A 21,699-nucleotide genomic window follows, 5' to 3' on the forward strand; every position below is an offset into this window, starting at 1 on the left:
GGACACTTTTCAAAACCCAAGTTTGTCAGTAATGATTGCTTGAACACTAGCATTGCCGTAGCGTATTCCGATCTTAGAAGTAATTTCAGCAACCGTTAAGCATCCTCGAGAAGGCGGCCAAAAAGGCGAATATTTTCCTCAATTACGCTGATCTTTGGGCGACATTGGTGACCTTCATTTTCAACTGCTTCTCATCCAAAAATTATTTATACCACACATTCATTTGAGCCTTCTGTTGTCCCCGAACTGTGCTTTAAGCCTTCTCAAAATTTCGGATGATCCTCCGTCGTAAGAAACTTGATAATAATCCATGCAATGGATGAGGGCTTTGATTATATAAGTCAAAGGATGAGGGTACCTCTTGCTCATAATATTGACTAAAGGAGCGAGGTCACAATGTGAGGTCCCCTAATCTTCTTCAGACATCTCTACCTATAACGCTTAGAAACTGCACCTGTCTGTTTACCTCGCGGCGCGTACAAAAATAATTCTGGTTTATATTTGATTCATCCTCAATAGTATTTCTCAATAGAATGCCCTGTAGGGTACTGTAAAATCGCATAATAAATCTTTAACAAAAAAAGTACTTTAAGTTAATAGCACTTAATATTTCGATCAATAGCCTAAAAGATAAGTCTTTAAATGTAACCAAGGTTTAAACGTACATTTTACTCCAATTAAAAAATTCTAGGAGCTCCTATTGTTTTTTTTACAGATGTTAAAAAATAACCATAAACATGTGAAACAAAATGAGAAATAAAATTTTGTTTCCCAGTATAATCCCTAGATAATAAAAATTAAGAAAAATAGTATATTAGGTGTAGTAAAAAGAAATCCATTATTTTTCCATTCAATTTCATGCAAAAATAATGGATTTCTTTTTACTATACCTAATATAATATAGAAATATAAAAAATTTTTTGAACTTTGATAGAGACAATGTTTTTTTTTAAATAAGGTTTTGCGTTCTTTCTACATGAATTTTTATACAAATCAATTTTTTTAAAGCATTTCGCAAATAATATTAAGATCATGAAAAATAAGATATTTTATAAGATATTTTATGCATCCAAAATATATTTAATTAATATATTTTAGAATAAAATATATTTCTTATAAGTAATTCATTTTGGGTGATTTAATATTTTTTTACATGAAATGGAGAATTGATTTACATATTTTATGAAAAATTAAAATTAAACTGTATTATCAAAACAAAAAAAAATCATTTTTATTTCTGATAAAGATTAATTTTTTATTGATTAGACATTTCAGTAGCAATCTTTAAATTTCGAAATTTTTGAACATCCTGCATATAGATTATTACATATTTGTTTTATTTTCAATTTTTTTTGTCAGAATAGATTCAAACTTATTTTTTCGGTTTTTGTTGTAGCCATTTTAAGCATATTGCTTTAATTGCACTTTGACCAAGTCTATCTGATTCTTTTAAGATCCTCCTTATATCTTGTGCTCTAGAATACTTCACTGCAAGCAAGTATGCAGCTTTTAGTTGTTTATTTTCAATGTATGCATTTATCTGGAAAAGAATAATATTGCAAAATATATAAATAAAGTACATTAGAAATCTCTTTTGACATATTTAAAGTGTTACAAAGTTTATGTATTTACATGCTCATATATTGATATAGAGTGATTTAACTAAATTTTATGATTTATTTTAGCATAAAACTTTTGACTTTTGAGAGAGAGTTATATCTGAGTCACATCTAAGATGTGAGCTTATTATGGCATCTTCAAATCTTATCTGATAACATTTTTAGGACGAAAAGCTCATCTAAAAATCAAACAAAAATTCATTTTTTTAATTTTAAAATTTAAAATAATAAAGTCATAAAATAATAAAGTCATGATTGTACTAACATGATTGTACTAATTGAAAATTATCTCAAAGTCAAACAAAAATTGATGTAATTTTACAAAAATCAAAATTCTGTTGACCACTACAAAATTTCAGACATTGATCAATCAACGTATTTCATCCTAAGATTTTTACACTGATTTTTACACTGCAAAACGAAAATTTATTAAAAAGTATAAATTTCAAATTCTTGAATACACTTTTTAAATCTAAAAACATGATAAGAGCTTTAATTACTCTTAAAAGTATGGCAAGTTTTGTGGAACAAAATCCACGATTATCTAGCATCCTTCCATCTCTTAATAATTTTTAGAGAACATAATTTAGATAACCTGGAAACTTTATCAGATAAAATCTACTATCATAAGTCCATATCTCAAATATAACTGACCTCATGTCAATGGGACAAAAGTCAGAGTCAAAACAGATCATAAAATTTAGCTGAATCATCCTGTATATTGATATAATTGAAAAGGATCTCACTCTTAATTCTGTGTCGATTATTAGCCTGATTAAAATATCTATGTGATGTTTGATTGTTGGAATCTGTTCAGTGTTGAACGAATGAGTTAACAATAATTTCACACAGTGTGCCAAAACATGATCCGAAATAATGTGGGCATTAGGTGCTCCAGAGCTACGGCAACACTTGATCAATTGCTCAATTGCAGCTATATTATTTTTTAAAGCTAACACATGGCCAGCTAAAGAATACACCTTCTGTTGTGGAAGATTATAATCTGTAAAAGTGATACAGACACACATTGACAAAATATTAGTTTATCTATAACACATATTATTATGAGTTTATTGCATTTTGTATATAAATTTCATTCCACATCACCGATTGCTACTAACCTTGCATTATTCTGAAAGCTATGCCAAATCCTTCTTCAATATCGCGACCGCATAATATAGCTAAAACGGCTAGATGTATCTTCTGTTGTTGGTTGCCAAATAATGTAGGTAACTGAAGTGTCTGAAAATTATCGCTGTCAATATCTGGAAAGAGATTAAAAAATTCAGTTGAAGATCTTTCCTCTTTTTCACAGTTTGTTAGAAACTTGACGATTTCCATCTGTCTGCATATAGTGTTTATATGTCTGTCTATCTCTGAGGGTTCCATCATTAAAGTATTTTGGCCGCTGTGATCAAAGTTTATGTTTTTTCTTCTTTTAGTCAAGCTCTCTGTCTGCAATTCCAATTCCAAATGCTTTTGAGCATCTTGTAACAGATGCGCCCTGTTGTGCAAATCTGAATAAGTATTCGCTTCATTGGTATAAAAACGGATGCACGTTATCGATGCTCGTACATAGTCTCTCATAAAGAGCTGTATCTGATATAAAATATGCCAATATTGTTTTCTTTCCATGAAATGACAGACGGATATTAAATATTTCCGCCAAGTAATTAAAGTAGGATCTTTCGTCCTCATCGCATTGTGAAGTTTCTCAACGTGGCCGTTCTTCAAACAGTACAAATAAACTCTATTAAGAAATAGATCACGTTCTATGTTATTATCTAAGATATATACAAGACATTTATCAAACTCTTTATGTCTCAAGAAAAATTGTAAAATAGAGGTGTAACTTCCGTATGCCAATAGATAATACAAACTTTCTTGATAATAAACCGTTTGATTAGCGGGTATTACATATTTAACGTTAAATTGATTTTGGCTAACAGCTTTCAGACTATTGAGCGTTTGCAGGATTTCTTGCGCCGTATCAGACTTGGATTGTGGACTTGGATGTTGTGTTCGGGATCGATAAATGCTTAAAGTATCTAATATTTGTAGAATCTCCGTTAGCAATGGTGGATCTTTTAGCGGTCGACATTTAAAATATTCGTTTCTTCTCAAGTGACCAGTTTTGCACGCTTGTTTTTCCTCATCCGATATTTCGTTCTCCTTCTGCGTGGACTGCGTCATTTTTACCGTTAACTCTTTCTTAGGACTTTCGATCAGCTCCTTGGGATAAAATAGCATGACCCAATCGTCAAGATCCTCATGTGTAATTTTATCAAGGCAATGTTGAAACTTCTCTTTTGCCTGTTCTAAATGTCCCACCTTCAAACAAGCTTTTCCCCAAGCGGCCCACACACCCTGTGTATCCAATCCTGCCTTTGTGCTGACGTCCAACGCCAACGTCCAACGCTCCTTCTCGGTGAGGAGATCACGCAATTTCCTCAGCGTGTGCTCGTCGAGATCGTCCATCGGTATAAGAGTCACACAATCGGATTGGACTAGAGTTGCAATTAGATCCACTTGCGATAAGAATCGATCGCAGTGCGCGAGGCCAGTATTAAATCCAAATTTCGCGCATTTCATTTTAGCTGCAGTTAACAGAGAACGTATCATCTTGATGATTACCGCATGATCGATTTCGGGATTTATCCTGTCGCCACTAACGGGTTGGAGTAATCGCTTCATCTCATCGCAACGGTCTAATAAGAAACTATATAAAGAAATTATTTTATTTATTTCTTATAAATTAAATATATTTTATTATATTTCTTATCTTTCTCACTATACTTATTACCTGGTATATATTTTAGAATCGCAATATAAGTTAAGAATAGCAAGACACAGCGAAATATTTGGCGCGTATTCAAATGAGAACTCTTCTCTTATGGTGTGATTATGTTTTTCATCTTTTGTCAATCGCCAATAATCAAATAGCTCATTACTGGATGTCGATGGAACACCTTGCGCCGCACGCATCTGTAATATCGTTTGATGTTTGCAATCATCGCACACGCGTACCAACACGGAACTGGGATAACCAGCAACTTGCATACGATGCCGAGAACACATAGCACAAATAATACGGCCACATCGTCGACAGTGATGTCGTCTGTTAAACATTGAAAATATCACAGCTTTGCAGCAACTGCATTCTCTAGCCTGTTAAATATCAGATTTCATTATGTAAATTTGCTAATAATTTACTATATATTTTTTTTATAATGTATGTATATCAGATCACCCATTTAAAACCGAGGTAAATGATTTTTATAAAAAAAATCCGGTTCCGATCACAAATGAGCTATTTTAACCAGAAGTTGATTTTTTTTTAATCGAACTTCAAAATTATTTCATATTAATACAAACATTTTTGAAAAAAGTTTTATATTTTTTCGTAAAATACGAATCAGCAATAAAAAAATACCATGTTCTACTCGAAAATCGAAAAAAGAAACTTCCTGTTTGGATGACTTATTTCGGCCAGAACCAGAAGTTGAAAATATCACCAGTACGTATCCGATTTATTTATTAAAATTTTGGAATCATTTACAAAAACCATATACATCAGTTTTAAATAGCTGATACAGATCTGAAACACGTTGTGTATACATAGGCATGCTCTCGCGCGCGCACGCACGCACAGCTCTATACCGGATGTTCAAAATAAAGCATTACAAATTTTTATCTCGATAATGCGGCATTATTGAGAAAAATTGTTTAGAAAAAAGTTGTAAGATTCAAAGAGATCTATTTACTGATCAGTTGACTTTGGGTGGTGTCGCCAAGATCAGATTAAAGTTACGTCGATTTTTTTTAATAGAATATCCTATTTTTGATTCCAGAATCTAATAGTCGATGTCGAGAGCTTTCCAAAACTACAATAAAGTTATTTTTTATTAAATACTTTTCGAGTTGCTGTTGGTGCTTATAAGTTACAATACTGACATTAAGTAATTAACATTACTTAAGGTGTCCGACGGCCTCTTGAAGTTGTGCAGGATCACATTCTGGATATCGTTTGTCAAAATCAAAGCCATTGGAGATTATATCTTTTATTTTCATTTTTACGTAAAAATGAATTTTTAGTGCAAAAATAAAAATAAGAAGAATAATCTCCATGGCTTGATCTTGATGAATGTTATCGAGGACATGAACAACATTCAAGAGATTTTAGCCATCGGTCGAACACCTTAAGTAATGCCAGAGAGAATCAAGAGAGAATGGAGCGAACAGCGTTTCTCTTCTCTGATTGGTTCCGCCATTTATAGCTTATGTGTGTATATGTATCTACTACATGTATATATATATATATATATATCATACATACAAGTAGCTTGCAATACTAGTGCGGTACAATAGTTCCATCACGTTTCTACTATATCTACCTACTCCCATGCCAACGGCACGCTAAACATGGTAGCTTCCGAATGAGTCCGCTCCATTCTTCCTTGATTCTCTCTGGATGATCCTAATGCCAGTGGTACTGTAACTTTCAAGCATAACTCAAAAAGTACTTAATAAAAAAAATAACTTTATTATAGTGTTTTGGAAAACTCTCGACATCGACTATTAGATTCTGAAATTAAAAGTAGAGTATTCCATTAAAAAAAATCGACGATTTTAACTTAATTTTGGCGATGCCACCCAAAGTCAAACTGATAAGATCAGTAAATAGATTTTTTTGAATCCTACAACTTTTTTCTGAATAATTTTTCTCAATAATGCCGTATTTCCGAGATAAAAATTTGTAACACTTTATTTTGAATACCTGGTATACATATATACAGGGTGTTCCAAAAATAACGATAAATCTTTCTCGCCCAGAGGCAGAAGATTAAACCGAGAAGAAAAGTTCTCTACCATTTTATAATTTTCAATAGTTTACAAATATTAATTACTAAAGATTGTCAAAAATTGATCTTCAATAATTTTTTACTCAAATACTATCAACTTTACAGAAAAACTACAAAAGACAAAATGTCAATTTTCTTTTCGTAGAGCTGTATGAATTTTTTCAGAATTTCTTATAAATACTGTATTTTCTTTTTAATATTGTATTTTCTTATTTTTATACCAATACGAGAAAACACGGTATTAAAAATTTCTGAAAAAATTCTTAAAAAATTCTTAGAGCTCTAGGAGAAGAAAATAAACAATTTTTATCTCTTGCAATTTTTATGTAAAGTTGATAGTATTTGAGTAAAAAATTATTAAAAACCAATTTTCGGCAATTTTGAGCAAAAAAACTATTGCAAAGAGGACTTTCTTTCTCAGTTTAATCCATTCTACCCCTGTGCGAAAGATTTATTGTCACTTTTGGAACATTCTGTATACGCGCACGCGTGTGTGTATGTGTAATACAATATATATATTGATTAAAGCATAGTTTTGAATGTTTTCAAGTTACCCTATCATTCGGGACCCATTCCTCCTTAGTAGGTACATTGACAGGCATAACAAATTGATTATTTTCTGCCTCAAGATTAGATTGTGACATATTTTTGGTTTTATGTTTTGTACCGTCACGCCGAAATGATACACGAAAATCTAACGACTTTTTGGCGTAAAATTTTATAACTTCATAAAAATTGTTGATACCTATATCGGGATGTTGTAAATTCTCTTGCAGCGAATTCAAAATGTTTTGAATATTTTCAAATTTACAATTCATTAATAATTGTTCCAACATCAATAATGGCTCTTTTATCAAATGGATATATAGCGATCTGTCTTTATCTTCCAACAGCTTTAGAATTTGTAATCCTATCAAAGTTTTCCGATACTTCGGTCGCTCTGCTATTTTGCAATAGTCTAACAAATAATTAGTGATAAATTGTAATGCGCTGATAGATTCTAATTTTTTAAGCACCCCTTTACATATTTTCATTGGCTGACTCAACGGTAACGCTTGAAGAAACTAAAATATTATCGAATCAATGATAAGTATTTTCGAAGCTGATCATATGATTATGATCTTTATAAATAAATTCTTGTTTACCTTTAAAGCTTGCTTGAAATCTTGCTGGTCGTTTTTTAAAAGACCTATTAAAAAGTCTTGGCTCACAGGGGTTTGCATCTCCAGAGAAAACGCTTGACATTCCAGCCATTCCAAACATAACTCGAACTGATCTGCGTCGATCAGACACTTAATAATTTTAAATGGATCGATCTTCTTCGTACAATATACAATATCGTACCACGTAATGTTTGACTTATTCATACAGTACGGAATCATTTTATGGAAGATCGTTATTCTGCACAAGATATCATTCATCCGATGTTTGCAGTACACTGGCAATTTATGATTGTGCTCGTGCTGCAATGCGTGACATAATGCGTGCTCACATAAAATCATAGGCCACTTGTTAACATTGTGTAATATCGTTTGCGTTAATATATATATATCTTTGATTTGATACAAATATTGCAGCATACTTGTGACAGATAGTATATCTAAATTGGAGAGCATGTGACTTAAAATCAAATCCTTGAAGCGCTGTAATTCTGCATTGTATTTTATAATGATGTCAGCTAGAGCGTTTAACATGTCCAAAGAATCCTGCCAATTTTTATCTTTCCTAAGTTCAAAATAATGCCATAACTCGTGCTCAGGTATGCTATCATGAATAGCGGCGAGAATTTGATTATTGTTAAATAAGAATTTTAGCTTGTTCATCCACGGAGAATTCACAAGATTCTCAAAACACACTATACGTTTTACATTATCATAATTATTCTCTAAAATAGTCGGATTTTCGTTATGCATTCTCTGTACAAGATAAGAGACGAGCCAACAATGTCTTTCCAGATATTGCAATAAACTAGTTCTTAATATACGAGTCTGCCAAAGTGATGTCTGTATAAAATTTGTGATTGTGACATTAGATATATTATATTTGGAATATTTTAGTATCACTTCGTATGTATAATTAGACGTCATGTATTCCAGATTTATATCTTCGTTTAATTTTTCGAAATCGGCTATTGAAGGCAAACTCCTGTTAGCGTTTGTCTCACCATCAGTATCTCGTGAAAATATGTTTTGATATTGCCTCACAAGATTGAATAAGCTGATTTTTTGTTTTGGCCCATTTACAGACTCATCAGATGACATCAATGAATAATACGCGATATAATCATTAGTCGCTTCATTTAACGCATCGTTTAATGTCTGTGCTTCATACACCTATAATTTTGAATACATTGATCATATCCATCCTTTACTACGACAAATAATTGTTTAACAAAAAAATGAGCATAGGTGATAATTGTTTAGATGCTGGATACGATTCCGTATACTAAAGTGATTGATATTCTATCACGTTACAATTTTGAGGAAGAACTTTTCCAATTTTTATATAGATTCTGTATCCTTTATATATAATAACCAAAATTTAGTTAAAATTTAAGATTATTAGACGATCAAAATATTTCACAATCAAATCTTCATGCTTAAATACAAATTTCTTGTGTGAATTTAAGACGGTGCTGTTTAAAGATATATTCTTTGAAATATTGCTACATTTTGATATGAAATATATTTAGAAGATAGATTATTATTTAATATCAAAAAAGTTTAAAGAACAAATCTTTTAAATAGTCAAACATATTTTTTTGTAGAAAACTTTATCATTTATGTCCCTATCTCCGGGATCTATTGTACCAGTGACTAAGAGAAAAATCGTAACACATTTTTAAAATAACTTTTAAAAAAGTAAAGTGAAAATAGTTTATTACTAATTATGTACTAGTCTATAAACTTATAGACTTATAACTATAATAATAATATGTGATAATTTGCTAAACAAAGCAAATGGACGAGCGAACATTCGTGCGTGCTACTCAAATGTACACTTAAAACTTTATGGACATATGTTCAAAGTATTAGACTTTTGATAAATATACATTAAAAATAAAGAAAAATAAGTATCACGTGATATTACTGGTGTTTCGTGTACTGCATTCATTTTTTTTATTAGCGATTATTAGAATAAGGTTCAAATTGTTCAAAATATGAAAGATGTAAAAAATATTTTTTAATATATTATTATTCACACTTCAGGATTTTTCAGGTCGTTGAATACTAATTTGATAATCAATAAAATTCAAAATTTAATCAATATGGCAGATATCAAAATTTAAGAATGTTTGAATTTTTGGAATAATTAAATTTTTTTCAAATTTACATTAAATTATCAAACTGATATAGATGAATCATATATTAAACAAAGTAGTATTCAGCAACTATATAATTTTTAAGTTTGAATAACGGAATTAAATCATACAGAGAGAGATTCTTAAAAGTCTATATAAGTCGCAACTTTATTGCAATAAAGTTATTAATAAATATTTTTTTAATCGGCATGATAAATTCCTTTAAAGGACTGAAAATCCTGACAATATTAATTCTAATTATAATAAAATTTCTCCAACACGTTACATAATATAGATATAATATGCCAAAATATTTCTCTTTCATAACTGTAATCGCAAATTTCTCAAAATTGACGTGATAGAGTAATTCGGATCACATTCAAACGTGATTCAATACTCAAAAACTATGTAAATCCTCATTTTTATGTCAAAAATTAAATTTTTATTGAATAGTGTAATTAATTAATCGATGCGTCAGCTTACACGAATCTCAGGCGTGCCGTAAAACTCATTAGCCATGGCGAAGATAATCCTTGGATTTTGCACAAGATCTAAATCCTGCCATGCCAATTCATTGAGCTCTTCCACTCGCGTGAAGAATTTAATATCGTTCGCGAGCTTACCCAATAATTTTGATCGAAGAGCAGCGAGTGTCACTAAGCCCAAATCACCAATTATATAACCGATCGATGTCAATGAAATCGTATGTCTCAAACTTTCGAGAGGCGGATCTTTGGACCATACATCTAAACTCGCATGAAGAAACATAACGTTCCAAACATTCAAAAAAAATGTCAATGTTTCGTCTCCTACAGATAATTCGCCGAGATCGAGATTGATAAGATTTGATGTTTTGTTTAGAATCATTCGTATATCTGTATGATCAGAAATACTTCTCAAATACGAATTATCCAAATGAGATCGTCCTGAACTTACGTTGCATAAAATCTGTAGAAGTTCTGCCAATATTTCCGAAATATATTGATTTGGTCTTTTTATTACATTTTTTACATCCTGTAAAGATATTTCATATTACACTATATTACATATTGTTTATTATTATGTATACAGAGATTGTAAAGACCGTAACAACGCTTAAGGAGAGATTCCTGACATTATATTTTGAAATGAAGACTCTAATATTCAAATATCAAGGTTATAATAATTTGTTCATAAATATCAATAATTTTATCTTCATATACATAATTTTTATATCAATATTAACAAAAAACAACAAGTAGCTTTTGCTTTTAGCACTTTGTGTTGTATCACACTCAAATGCGAAAATTTTAAGCGGTATGATTCGCTAACTTCAAATACTTATAATTGAAAACTTATATTATAACTTCGATATTTTCATATTAAAATTTTTGTCTTAATAAAATAATTTTAGAAATTTAAGCATTGTTACGGTCTTTATGAAACATTGTATATATTATTTATTAGTTAGCACGATTAGTTTCCTACCAATTCTTCTTGATTTTTATTCAGTATAATGTATTCCGAATCTTTAATACTACTGCACTTTTTTTTATCATAACAAGAAATATTCGGATATGCGTTTACAAGGATACTGTATATTAAGTTCACTTGCAAATTAGAAGCGATCTTTTCGAGCTTATCTGGTTCCGTATTCAAATCGAATATCTGATATCCAAAATAATGATGTAATGGAGTCTTTAATAAATCAGATATTGTTTGTATATTAGTGTCGTCTAAAAATAAAATAATAAATTAGTATATGTGTAATTAATTTAATTTTTTTCTTACTGTATAGTGTCTCATATAATAGCTATCTTTTTATAATTTTTCTGTTTTAACACAATTAATTTATTATATATTAATATCTTCATGTTCTTATATGTATGTATGAATAATATAGATATGTAATTATTTTGTATTAATAATAAATAACATGCCAGTCAAAATTAGCACTTTTTATACAAAAAATTTATGCTAAAAAGAAAAAAATTCATGTAGATAAATATGTTCTGAAAAGCCTTTAGATTTTTAAATGCCTTAATATTTTTAAAAGAGCTCTGATTTCAAATTTGTATTTAAAATTTTATAATTTAAAACAACCGATCCAATATAGCGACCAAAATGATAACTAATAATAGAATCTCATAATATATAAAAAAATATTGATTTTAATAAAATTTTATAAGAAAATCTTAGAAGAAACTAACATGGATTTCCTGAAAAGACATTTCCTTATTTCACAGGAAAAAAATAACTATTGCACTTTATTAATACTAATAAAAACATAATCTGTTTAGATAATTGAAGAAGTAAAAACTCATAATTCATATATTTGTGGCTTGTTTCTATTTAAAAAAATTGACATACATATGTTATCATAATCATGAGTGACCTCCAATAAGTTTTAGCCGGCATGTCACTCGTTATTCGTTAAAAAGTTATTAAGTCAAAGTTAGTAATTATTTTCCTGCCAACAGCTAAAACTTGGAGGTCATTCAGGATCATGATCTTGATAACATATGTCAAGATCAAGGTTAGGGCTGGATTCCTTTTTGTCAACTTTTACCAAAAAATTAATAAAAATAAAATAATTCAATATATTATTAGAAAAAAGCATGTAAATCAACGCTGGTTCTTATTGTGAATATCTTGTTATTTATTCATAACAAAATGTAATAAAGTCTAGACGTTTCGATCATTATTAGATCATCTTTAATAGTATTTCTGTATTTGAATACAATGTTTATGTAAATTCGTCATTAAATTTCCCTTATCATTCTCCTATCATTATAATTGTTTTAAGAGACTTATAAAAGACTTAGAATTAAAATAGTTAGAGAATATAAATAATATAAAATATAATTAAAAATATAAATTGAGAATGTAATCACTAAAAATTTCGCTTGTTTATTACTCGCCGCTTTGCTTCGTACATATTTCATTCACAATTTGCCATTCCGTTTCTTTTATCAATTGCTCAATTTTGAAAAGGCTGGTGTTATATATTTCTATTTTCATTTTCTTGCAACAACCGTGGTCAATATTTGCATAGAAGTCGTCATTTTTGACAAATTACAACATATCAAATTAAGAACCTTTTGTGAGAAGTCATCAAATTTGTCATCAAGTTAAACAAATTTAATAAGAAAGTCATTAAAGTAATACAGTCATTATAAATTTGAATAAAATTGTTTAAGATTCTCTAAAATTTTTTCAAAAAATCATTAAAATTGATACGGTCATTATGAATTAATATAGTTATGTTTATTGTGTGGGTATATTGTAAAAAATAATTTTCAATCTATCAATTGTAACTTATTGTTGATTTTTGTAAGTTTTAAGACAATTATTTATAATGATAAGAGAGAACGATAAGGGAAATCTACGATGAACGATGAATTTACATAAACATTGTATTCAAACTACTATTGAAGATGATCTAATAATGGTCGAAATGTCTAGATTTTATTACATTTTGTTATGAATAAATAACATTAAGATATTCGCAATAAGAACTATAATATTGGCTTGCATACTTTTTTCTATATTGGATTTTTTCTATATTTGATTTACTTTTCTACATTTGATTTACTCTAGAAGCCATTACTTGATTATTACTTGTATTAATATTAGAAAAATAAAATTAAAAAATCAATAAATAAAAATATTAAAAACAAACAAATTTTTTAATCTTAAAAATTAAGAAAGATAGAAACACGCCATATCTTTGTTGTTAATTTTAGGTTATAAAATATAAAGTTTTTTCATTAAAAAAAAAATATAAATTTTATCGACATTAGATCTAATATATTCACAAACATAAACTTAATTTAAATTAACAAACAAACATTAACTTAAATTATAATCAAATTTGAAATCAGAAGTCTAAAAAACTTACGTATAAAATTTCAATTGTGTATAAGACTAATTTTTAATTTGTACTATCATATATATATATATATATATATATATATATGATATATATATTTTCATATAGATTTTGACTTTTAGATTTTAAATTTCGACTTCAAATTTGTAATCGACGACTTCAAATACTCTCATATACTAACAATAACACTATCCAAGTATCATACGCTGATTTCCTTGAGACTGTACATACATATATATAGTGTAGTACATTGAAAAATATCTGATACGTATTTTTTATATCTGCCCAAAAGCCGTTTTAAGGATAGAAAACGCCCTTATAAATATATAAAAAGGAATTCCAGTATTTGACGAAGTACTCGTACATCTGTTACAGAATGGGGTATACAATGATTTTCGAAGTTGCTTTGTTGAATCCAAATCTGCTCCAATTTTTTGAAAATTCATATGATGAAATCAATATGGCGGATTTAATTTTTTTTTAATGAAGACAGCAAGACATTCTCGCTTTCTGTCGAACCCGAGAATAACCAACGTGGAGGTGGCAAGAAATTATTCCTTTTTTTTCATTTTTAATTTTTTTAATTTTTTTGGATTTTTGGAAAAATTGTTTGTTTATTTTTGAGACTTTTTTAAAGTGAAGCACATAAAGGAACTGGAGATAAAATTATTATTATTATTATTATTATTATTATTAGATGTTCATATTTTATATTTCAATATATGTGAGCAAGTCTCAAAAATAAATAAAAATTTTTTTTAAATCCAAAAAAATTTTTTAAAAGAGAATAGTTTCTCATCGTCTCCATGTTGGTTATTCCCAAGTTCGGCAGAGAGCGAGAATGTCTTACTTCATTTAAAAAAAAAATCAAATCCGCCATATTGATTCCATCATATTGAATTCTCAAAAATTGGGAGCAGATTTAAATCCAGCAACTTCGAAAATCACCGTATATCTCATTCTGTAACAAATGTACAAATACTTCGTCAAATACTGGAATTCATCCCTATACATTCAAGAGTTTTTCTAACCTTAAAACGGTTTTTGGGCAGATATAAAAAAAAAGTATCAGATATTTTTCAATGTACTACATGTATGCACAGTCTCAGGAAAATCGGCGTATGAGTAGTATTACTTGTAAAATTCAATAAAATATGATCAAAAATAAATTTTGTGTAAAAAAAGAAAGGATAAAATAAGATAAATAAATGAACGAGTTTACTAATACCTGGAATGATAGTAGATATAAGCTGTAGATACAAGTAAATGTTGTAAAGATATTTCTCGCTATCAAAAATATTGGATATTTTTTCTATCGTTTTTAATCCTAAAATATAATTATTGCTGCAAGACTGCGTCTCCATAATCTCTATTCTTTTGAAGTCATATAGCATATGATAATTATTCTCAAATTCGTTCCAAGTGGCATCGTTTTCTCTCCATTCCTTTATATATAATGGAATTCTGACATCACACAGTATAACGTTCACAGACACATTATTTCTATTTTCGTAAAACAATTGATAAATTTTTGAAAAAAAATTCGCATGCCCTGTGCTGTCAAACGTTTCACAGAGTTTTAGATACTTCATCGCTACATCACATAGATTACTCGAGATCTGATATGTTTGGCCCATAGTCAAACTTAGATCTAGCGCGCTAAAAGTTAATATTTCGTTGCTACGTAGAATATTTGTATCTAATATTAGTAAATGTACTTGTTGAGATGCTAAAAATGTTTCAAGTTGGTTGATATATTTAGAGGACTGTACACCTTCCTGTGCAGCAAATTTTATATTCTGTAAACGTATTAACACATCTTACTTATATTACAATAAGATTTAGCATACAAATCGTAAAATATATTTACCTCTAGTGTAGAAGTTTTTGAGTTTTCTTTAAAGGAATCTATTGTGTCTAAAGTACGAATGTGTTTATATAGATTCTGCTTAAACGTGTGTAGTGCTTCTGAAAATCGAATCTCACCATCCAATTGTGTGTTTTCCATATGGAACATCTAGGGAACAGAATATATTTCTAAATGATATTAGAAGAAGCTTAAAATGTTAAATCAAAAAGCAGTTATATTACTGTTAATAATTCAGATTCGTATCTTGCAGATAATTTCACATGCAGTTAAATACTTAAAATAAACTCTATTTGTAATCTTTAATTCAAATCATAATATCTTGATCAAAGTTATAATAGTTATTCAGTATAGATTGATGTACGGGATATCAAAGTCTTTGAAATTGCGTTGGATGATGCAAATTACGACGAAGAAAATGAAAACGAAATGATTCAACCAATGGATCTTACGGATTTGAAATCTCTTGTAAAAGATGAAAGCAGATATGAACCATTACATTCTCATGTAAAATATTACAATGAGCGTAACGCCGAAAGTAAAAACCGGTATTCAAATATATTTTTGCTACAACCACGTATGAAAGAAATATTCAATTTCGAACAAGAAAAACCATTTATTGCTGGTTTTAAACATAATTTAGATAAGGTAAATATTTTTATTGAAAAAGCGAAAGTGTCAAACATTTTTCATTATTAAATCTATACTTACAAAAAAAAAAAACAAGTAGAAAATAGGAAAAAATTTTTAAATTTCAAATGCTTGTAAAGCAGTACATAATTATTACAAAGATGTTTAAAAGATGAAAATGAAATTTGTAGTTTTATATTTTAGTTTTGTACTGATTAAGTGAGATAATTAATTTTCCAAGGATAATTCTCTTTATTTACAAATGGCACGTAATAAAAATTAACATGTCATTTCTCGCTTCTAACGTCATGATTCAATATGACTAATTATTAAAGAGGTATCAAAAGTTTGTCAAAATAATATAATACATTCTTCAAGCTCCATCTTCGTTTTCTCTGTATCATAATTATTAAATGGTTTGTGAGCATTCAAATTTCTTAATTTTTTCTCATTTTATATTGTACCGCTTTTTCTTTGAGTATATAATGTATTTCTCCAAAACCATGAATCAGGCCACTTATGTATAACATCAATTAATACAAACAATTAATCATATTCATTGATTCTAAGAATATAATGTTCATATATTAATCATATTTATTAATTTTTTAATAAGAACAAAAAAAATATACGGAATTCTGAGAGATTACAAAATTATAGAAAAGATACAACAAACGTTGCTACAGGTACTAATTAATACGTGTAATTAATCACATATTATAATAAATGAAAAGAGAAGAAATAAATATTCTTCTTGGCAAATAAATAGATAAAAGTGTTAGAATAAAACGCGAAGAGATAACAAATCATTATGGAATAATAAACAAAAAGATGGATTTTTTCCAAGTTATAAGAGATAGGAATATTACAACTAGTAAGACAGAAACAACGGAATATTTCATGATAACGCAAGAAACACAATATAACTTGTATGAATATGACCAAAAAACTACAAATGAAGAAGAAATCAAAATTACTTTGGATCAGTTTTTAATGAATGATATGGAAAGAAAACCTAGAGTTGCAGATAAAAAAAATTCTTATAAAGATTCATACGATGAATACAACAGCACTAATCTTAAAATAGAATACGAACAGCAGCTGGAATTTGATATAAAGGAAGGAAAAGTACTGAATTATAGTCAGAAAGAATCGAAGGATATATCAAAAGGAGCATTGAAAACATTAATAGATTTAAAACGATCGAAGAATTGTACGAAGGAAGAGCTGAGCCAAATCGGAATTAAAGCAATAGAATGTCTTTTATACGATTATCAGCGCACGAAAGACATAATGGCCGCGAAGATGATTCTTTCGAGGACATGGTTGGTTCTCCGAATTTGGTTGTTAATTTATATTTTTTTGGCAATTCCTTGTTGGTGTCAAAGAGGTAATTTCATCAAGTTTGTATCTTTTCTTGGAAAAATTATTAAAAATTATTATATGGAAATATTATAATATAATATAATATATATGAAAATTATACTATATTTTAGGATGGTGTTGCTGCTGTTTCCGTTGTAAATTTTGTTTTCCACGAAAAAGAATCATGTTCATCAAACGATATTACGCAATGAATCCGCCTGGCATTTTCGTGAAGGATTTAAAAAAGGAGAAAGAATCTATTAAATATGAAGCTACTGAATATGAATACAACACATACAAGACTTTCGAAGCTGCAATAAGAAATATATGAATATTAATACATTCGCTATTTGTTAATCGCATATAATTTAAGATAAATCCAATTTAGATATCCGTTGATGTTTATCAGCACTTTTTTATTTAGAAATAGAAACATTTTCCTAGATGTGCGAGTAAGAAATACGTTTATAGTTCTAAACGATGAATGTGCTAATATTCATTAATTATAATTGTACTCAATCTTACATCATGATTATTGATAATTTGATGTGACTTGTTTGTGCGGCATAAAAATTATTAAAATATTTATTTAACTTAATTTAATTTGTATAGAAGATAAAAAGTTAGTAATTCAAACACAATAAAAATGCAAATACGAGTAACACTAGATGTATGTGACTTCTAGATGAAGGCGTATATATAAAATTTGTTATTTAAAGATATAAAAAAAATGTAAACGATTTGACCTTTTCTTAAAAATCTTCTTTACTACAATCTTACAAAACAATTAAATGTGTCGACTATAAAATTACATTAGTAAAAAACTAAACTGTAAATTGTTGTCAAATGGAATGATGAGGAAATGAAGGTGCATATTCAAATGATAATTACGCATTGTAAAATTACGTATCTAGAAATAAAATAAGTTATTATATAGAATGAAAAATTGGGAAAATTACTTTACAAGTTATTTATAAATTACATTGTATTGAGTCGGAGGAAAAGTTCTATCGTATTTCGTTAGTTCAAAATTATCTACAGAATATATTCGTTGTGAAATTTTCTATCTGACATAAAAGCTTAAAGTTTTTCCTAAAAATTCGTTTTTAAAAAATGTTCCTACGACTTTTTGTTACCAAGTTACAATACTTGCAGATTAAATAAAGAGCATTCTAATTTTGATTGCTTATAACTCCGTTAAAAATCATCATATCGCAATTAAAAAATCAGATTCCTAAAGCTTTGTTCTATCGAAACAATTACTAATTTTTTTAAATGTAGAATTGTATATAAATTTGACTAAAAATATGACATTACTTTTCTTTTAACCATTGCGCAATAATTATAAGAAGTGTAAGAAGAACAGTAATGTCATTTTTAGCTCAAATATATATATATTTTATTTTTCTTAAATTGGTATTTATATCATTTAATAGAACAATGTTTCAGCTTTAAGAATCTGTTTTTTTTTTATTACAGTACGATGATTTTTAATAGACTTATGAGCAATCAAAGTCAGAATGCTCTTTTTTAGTTATCCGCAAGTAGCTCAGGAAATCATAAAAAATCGTAGACACATTTTTAAAAAATTTTGTAAGGAAAGCTATATAGATAGATAATTAAAAATTTTTCATTTTTTTCCACTCGTAGTTTCTATATATATATATATATATAAAATTACAAAATTCATAAATTCAAAAAATATAGTAAATATTCAAAAATAGAGATTTCAAGCTTTAAAAGTCCTTTTTTTAAATTTCAATTTTGATAATTTTTAATGAAATGTATATATAAGTATTATATATATAATTTTGAACTAAAAAATATCGCAGAACTTTTTCTCTGATCTAATATTATACAAATTGAGTACAATATATTCGCATATTTTATTTTTTATATTATATTTTATCATTTGCTCCAATTTTGAATTACTTTTTGTATTCAATTTCTATAACAAAAGCATATAAAGTAATCTGAAAAGTAACTTTCCCAACCCTGATAGAGTGTTTAATAACCACATCACCTCTCATAAACAGGTAGTCGAAAACTAAATTAAGTTGAAAAGTCCTGTACCATTTTATACTTTCCGTAATAGTTAACAAGAAATTAATTTCTAAAGATCTTCGAAAGTGTATAACAGCCCGATCATATCTCACCGCGAAATGCAAAGGCAATGAGGACGCACTAGTGCGTCCAATTGTTAAAGCCGTTATACAATGATTTAATTTGTAAAAATGAAATGCAAATATTTCGAATTATAAAATATTTTACCTCACAGCATAATAAAGTGTATTGAGTATTTCAAAATTTCACCAGATTTTATATTTATAATAAACATATTTATTTACGTCAATTTCTACGATATACGACGGCTTTAATGCATCAGTAATTTAATGCACTGAGTACATCCAATCGAATTCGTTATTAGTTTAGTCTATTTTACCTCACGAGAAATAATCCGGTTATTACTGGACATTCTGTATAAAATTATAGCCGCAAACTTGAATTATCAAAGTTAATCCCGGTTAAATATGAGAATAAGTGTCAAGTTAACCGATCGATGTATGATATTATGAAAATAAGTAATTCGATATAATGTATTATTAGTATAAAATAACATTACCTCAACTACCTCTTGCGCTTTCTGAAAATTGCCTTTCCATAAACAATGTACAATTAGACTTTCTTTCGAGGCTAACATTAAATTTATTAAGGATAGTTTATCTTTCGTTGTCAGATGATCCGTCTTTTCTGCAGTAATTCGTGAACATTTTCTGCGTTTATTTCTGCTTAATAAGCCAGACTCCGAACTACTGTCAGATTTAACTTTAATTTCATCGGAGGTACTATCTCTTTTATAAAAAAATGTGTCTCCTGTGATGCGATGTGGAAAACTCGGTGTTTGAGAGATCACAGATTCTAATTTATTTACACCAGAGGGATTATCAGACTCGTCTTGTGGCGTACCAACATTTTCAAAAAAATAAAGTCCCATATGAAATTTCAATCTCCAACGAGTATCTATCAATGTTGATGTAAAGGTGGATAGATTTTCGCGAAGTTGTTGCATTTCTTTATGCGATCCGAGTACTTGTAATTTATCAATTTCTTCTGTTGTAATCAAAGTACTCTTCCATAAATAGTATAGCATGTCTCTTACAGCATATTTATTAGCTATGAAGCCAGACTTCTCATATTCTATTGATTTACGAATATTGCAATCATCTTTGGAACTAACATTTATAACATTGAAATCTTCATAACGTAAAAATAACAAGGAAAATATATTCTCCATTGTCTCTATTCTTAATGACAGAGGAAACAAAGAAGATAAATGTAACATCATGTCAGAGAAGTATTTAGTAATTTGTTTATGTTCCACATTATAAAATTCACATAAAAAAGTGGCTTTTAAGACGTTTATTATGCAACAATATGCTTGAAAACTCACGGATTGATTCAAAGACACTTCTTTCACTAAATCTTGAATGTCACTATAATTTTGATCATGTATATCTGTTATTAGTTTCAAGACAAAAAGTATATTGTGTTTTTGCAAAAGAGACAAAATTTGTTTTATAGATATTGTCTGCTCAATCATATCAGATTGCGAATTTTTTGATTCTTTGGCACTTAATTTCATATCTATATAATGTTGTTTCTTCCACTGTAAAATGTATACCACAATTCTAATATGATTTTTTAAGAGCGCATATAATTTGTTTAAATAATCATCATTGTATAGATCGGAATAACATTTCTCCAAGAAGAAGTTGATGCACTCACAGATAGAAATACCATTATCATAGCTTTCGTGAGTACTCATTATTTCCTGTGGACAATCATTTAATATTTTAAATAATAACACTGGATACAATCTTTTTAACAAGTTACATGATAACAATAATTCAACTTCACTATATTTTCCTTTCATAGTCAAGATATAACATATATCCTGTAACATATAAAATTTATTTTAATATAAAATTAATCATTAGTAGTAAATCATGTAACCGCATACATATATATTGGGTTGTCTGGAAAGTTCGTGCCGACTAACCTATATAATTTAATAAATGTATACTAAAATTTAAATCTTCTGCATTTCAATTTTCCTTCAACATCGGAACGAACTTTCTGGACAACCCAATAATATATTAGCATATAAACTACATATATATTTA

General features: G+C 28.5%; 2 protein-coding genes across 2 annotated transcripts; one reads left to right on the forward strand and one right to left on the reverse strand.

The window, feature by feature from the left end:
- Positions 1–1,372: 1,372 nt before the first annotated feature.
- Positions 1,373–20,219, reverse strand: LOC105623793 (zinc finger FYVE domain-containing protein 26). The gene is made up of 11 exons (XM_012205169.1): positions 20,139–20,219; positions 15,524–15,670; positions 14,882–15,452; positions 11,250–11,497; positions 10,266–10,796; positions 7,627–8,814; positions 7,036–7,545; positions 4,423–4,787; positions 2,741–4,338; positions 2,366–2,622; positions 1,373–1,540 (listed from the first exon to the last, which is right to left on the reverse strand). Exons 1-11 carry the CDS (start codon positions 20,214–20,216, stop codon positions 1,373–1,375), a joined length of 5,661 nt encoding a protein of 1,886 aa, XP_012060559.1. The 5' UTR covers positions 20,217–20,219.
- Positions 16,982–17,846, forward strand: LOC105623792. The gene is made up of 2 exons (XM_012205168.1): positions 16,982–17,540; positions 17,647–17,846. Exons 1-2 carry the CDS (start codon positions 16,982–16,984, stop codon positions 17,844–17,846), a joined length of 759 nt encoding a protein of 252 aa, XP_012060558.1.
- Positions 20,220–21,699: the final 1,480 nt, after the last annotated feature.

Source organism: Atta cephalotes, assembly GCF_000143395.1.
Source record: "Atta cephalotes unplaced genomic scaffold scaffold00064, whole genome shotgun sequence".
Classification (NCBI taxonomy): domain Eukaryota; kingdom Metazoa; phylum Arthropoda; class Insecta; order Hymenoptera; family Formicidae; genus Atta; species Atta cephalotes.

Excerpts from the sequence above, each read along its gene's own strand:
- LOC105623793 (XM_012205169.1), bottom strand. The coding sequence starts at position 20,216 with ATGTTAGCCTCGAAAGAAAGTCTAATTGTACATTGTTTATGGAAAGGC. Across the intron at positions 8,815-10,265 it reads ACGGCACGCCTGAGATTCGT|GTGTATGAAGCACAGACATT; the intron begins GTAAGCTGACGC and ends TCAAAATTATAG. Across the intron at positions 4,788-7,035 it reads AATGGGTCCCGAATGATAGG|GCTAGAGAATGCAGTTGCTG; the intron begins GTAACTTGAAAA and ends GATATTTAACAG.
- LOC105623792 (XM_012205168.1), top strand. The coding sequence starts at position 16,982 with ATGGATTTTTTCCAAGTTATAAGAGATAGGAATATTACAACTAGTAAG. Across the intron at positions 17,541-17,646 it reads TCCTTGTTGGTGTCAAAGAG|GATGGTGTTGCTGCTGTTTC; the intron begins GTAATTTCATCA and ends ACTATATTTTAG.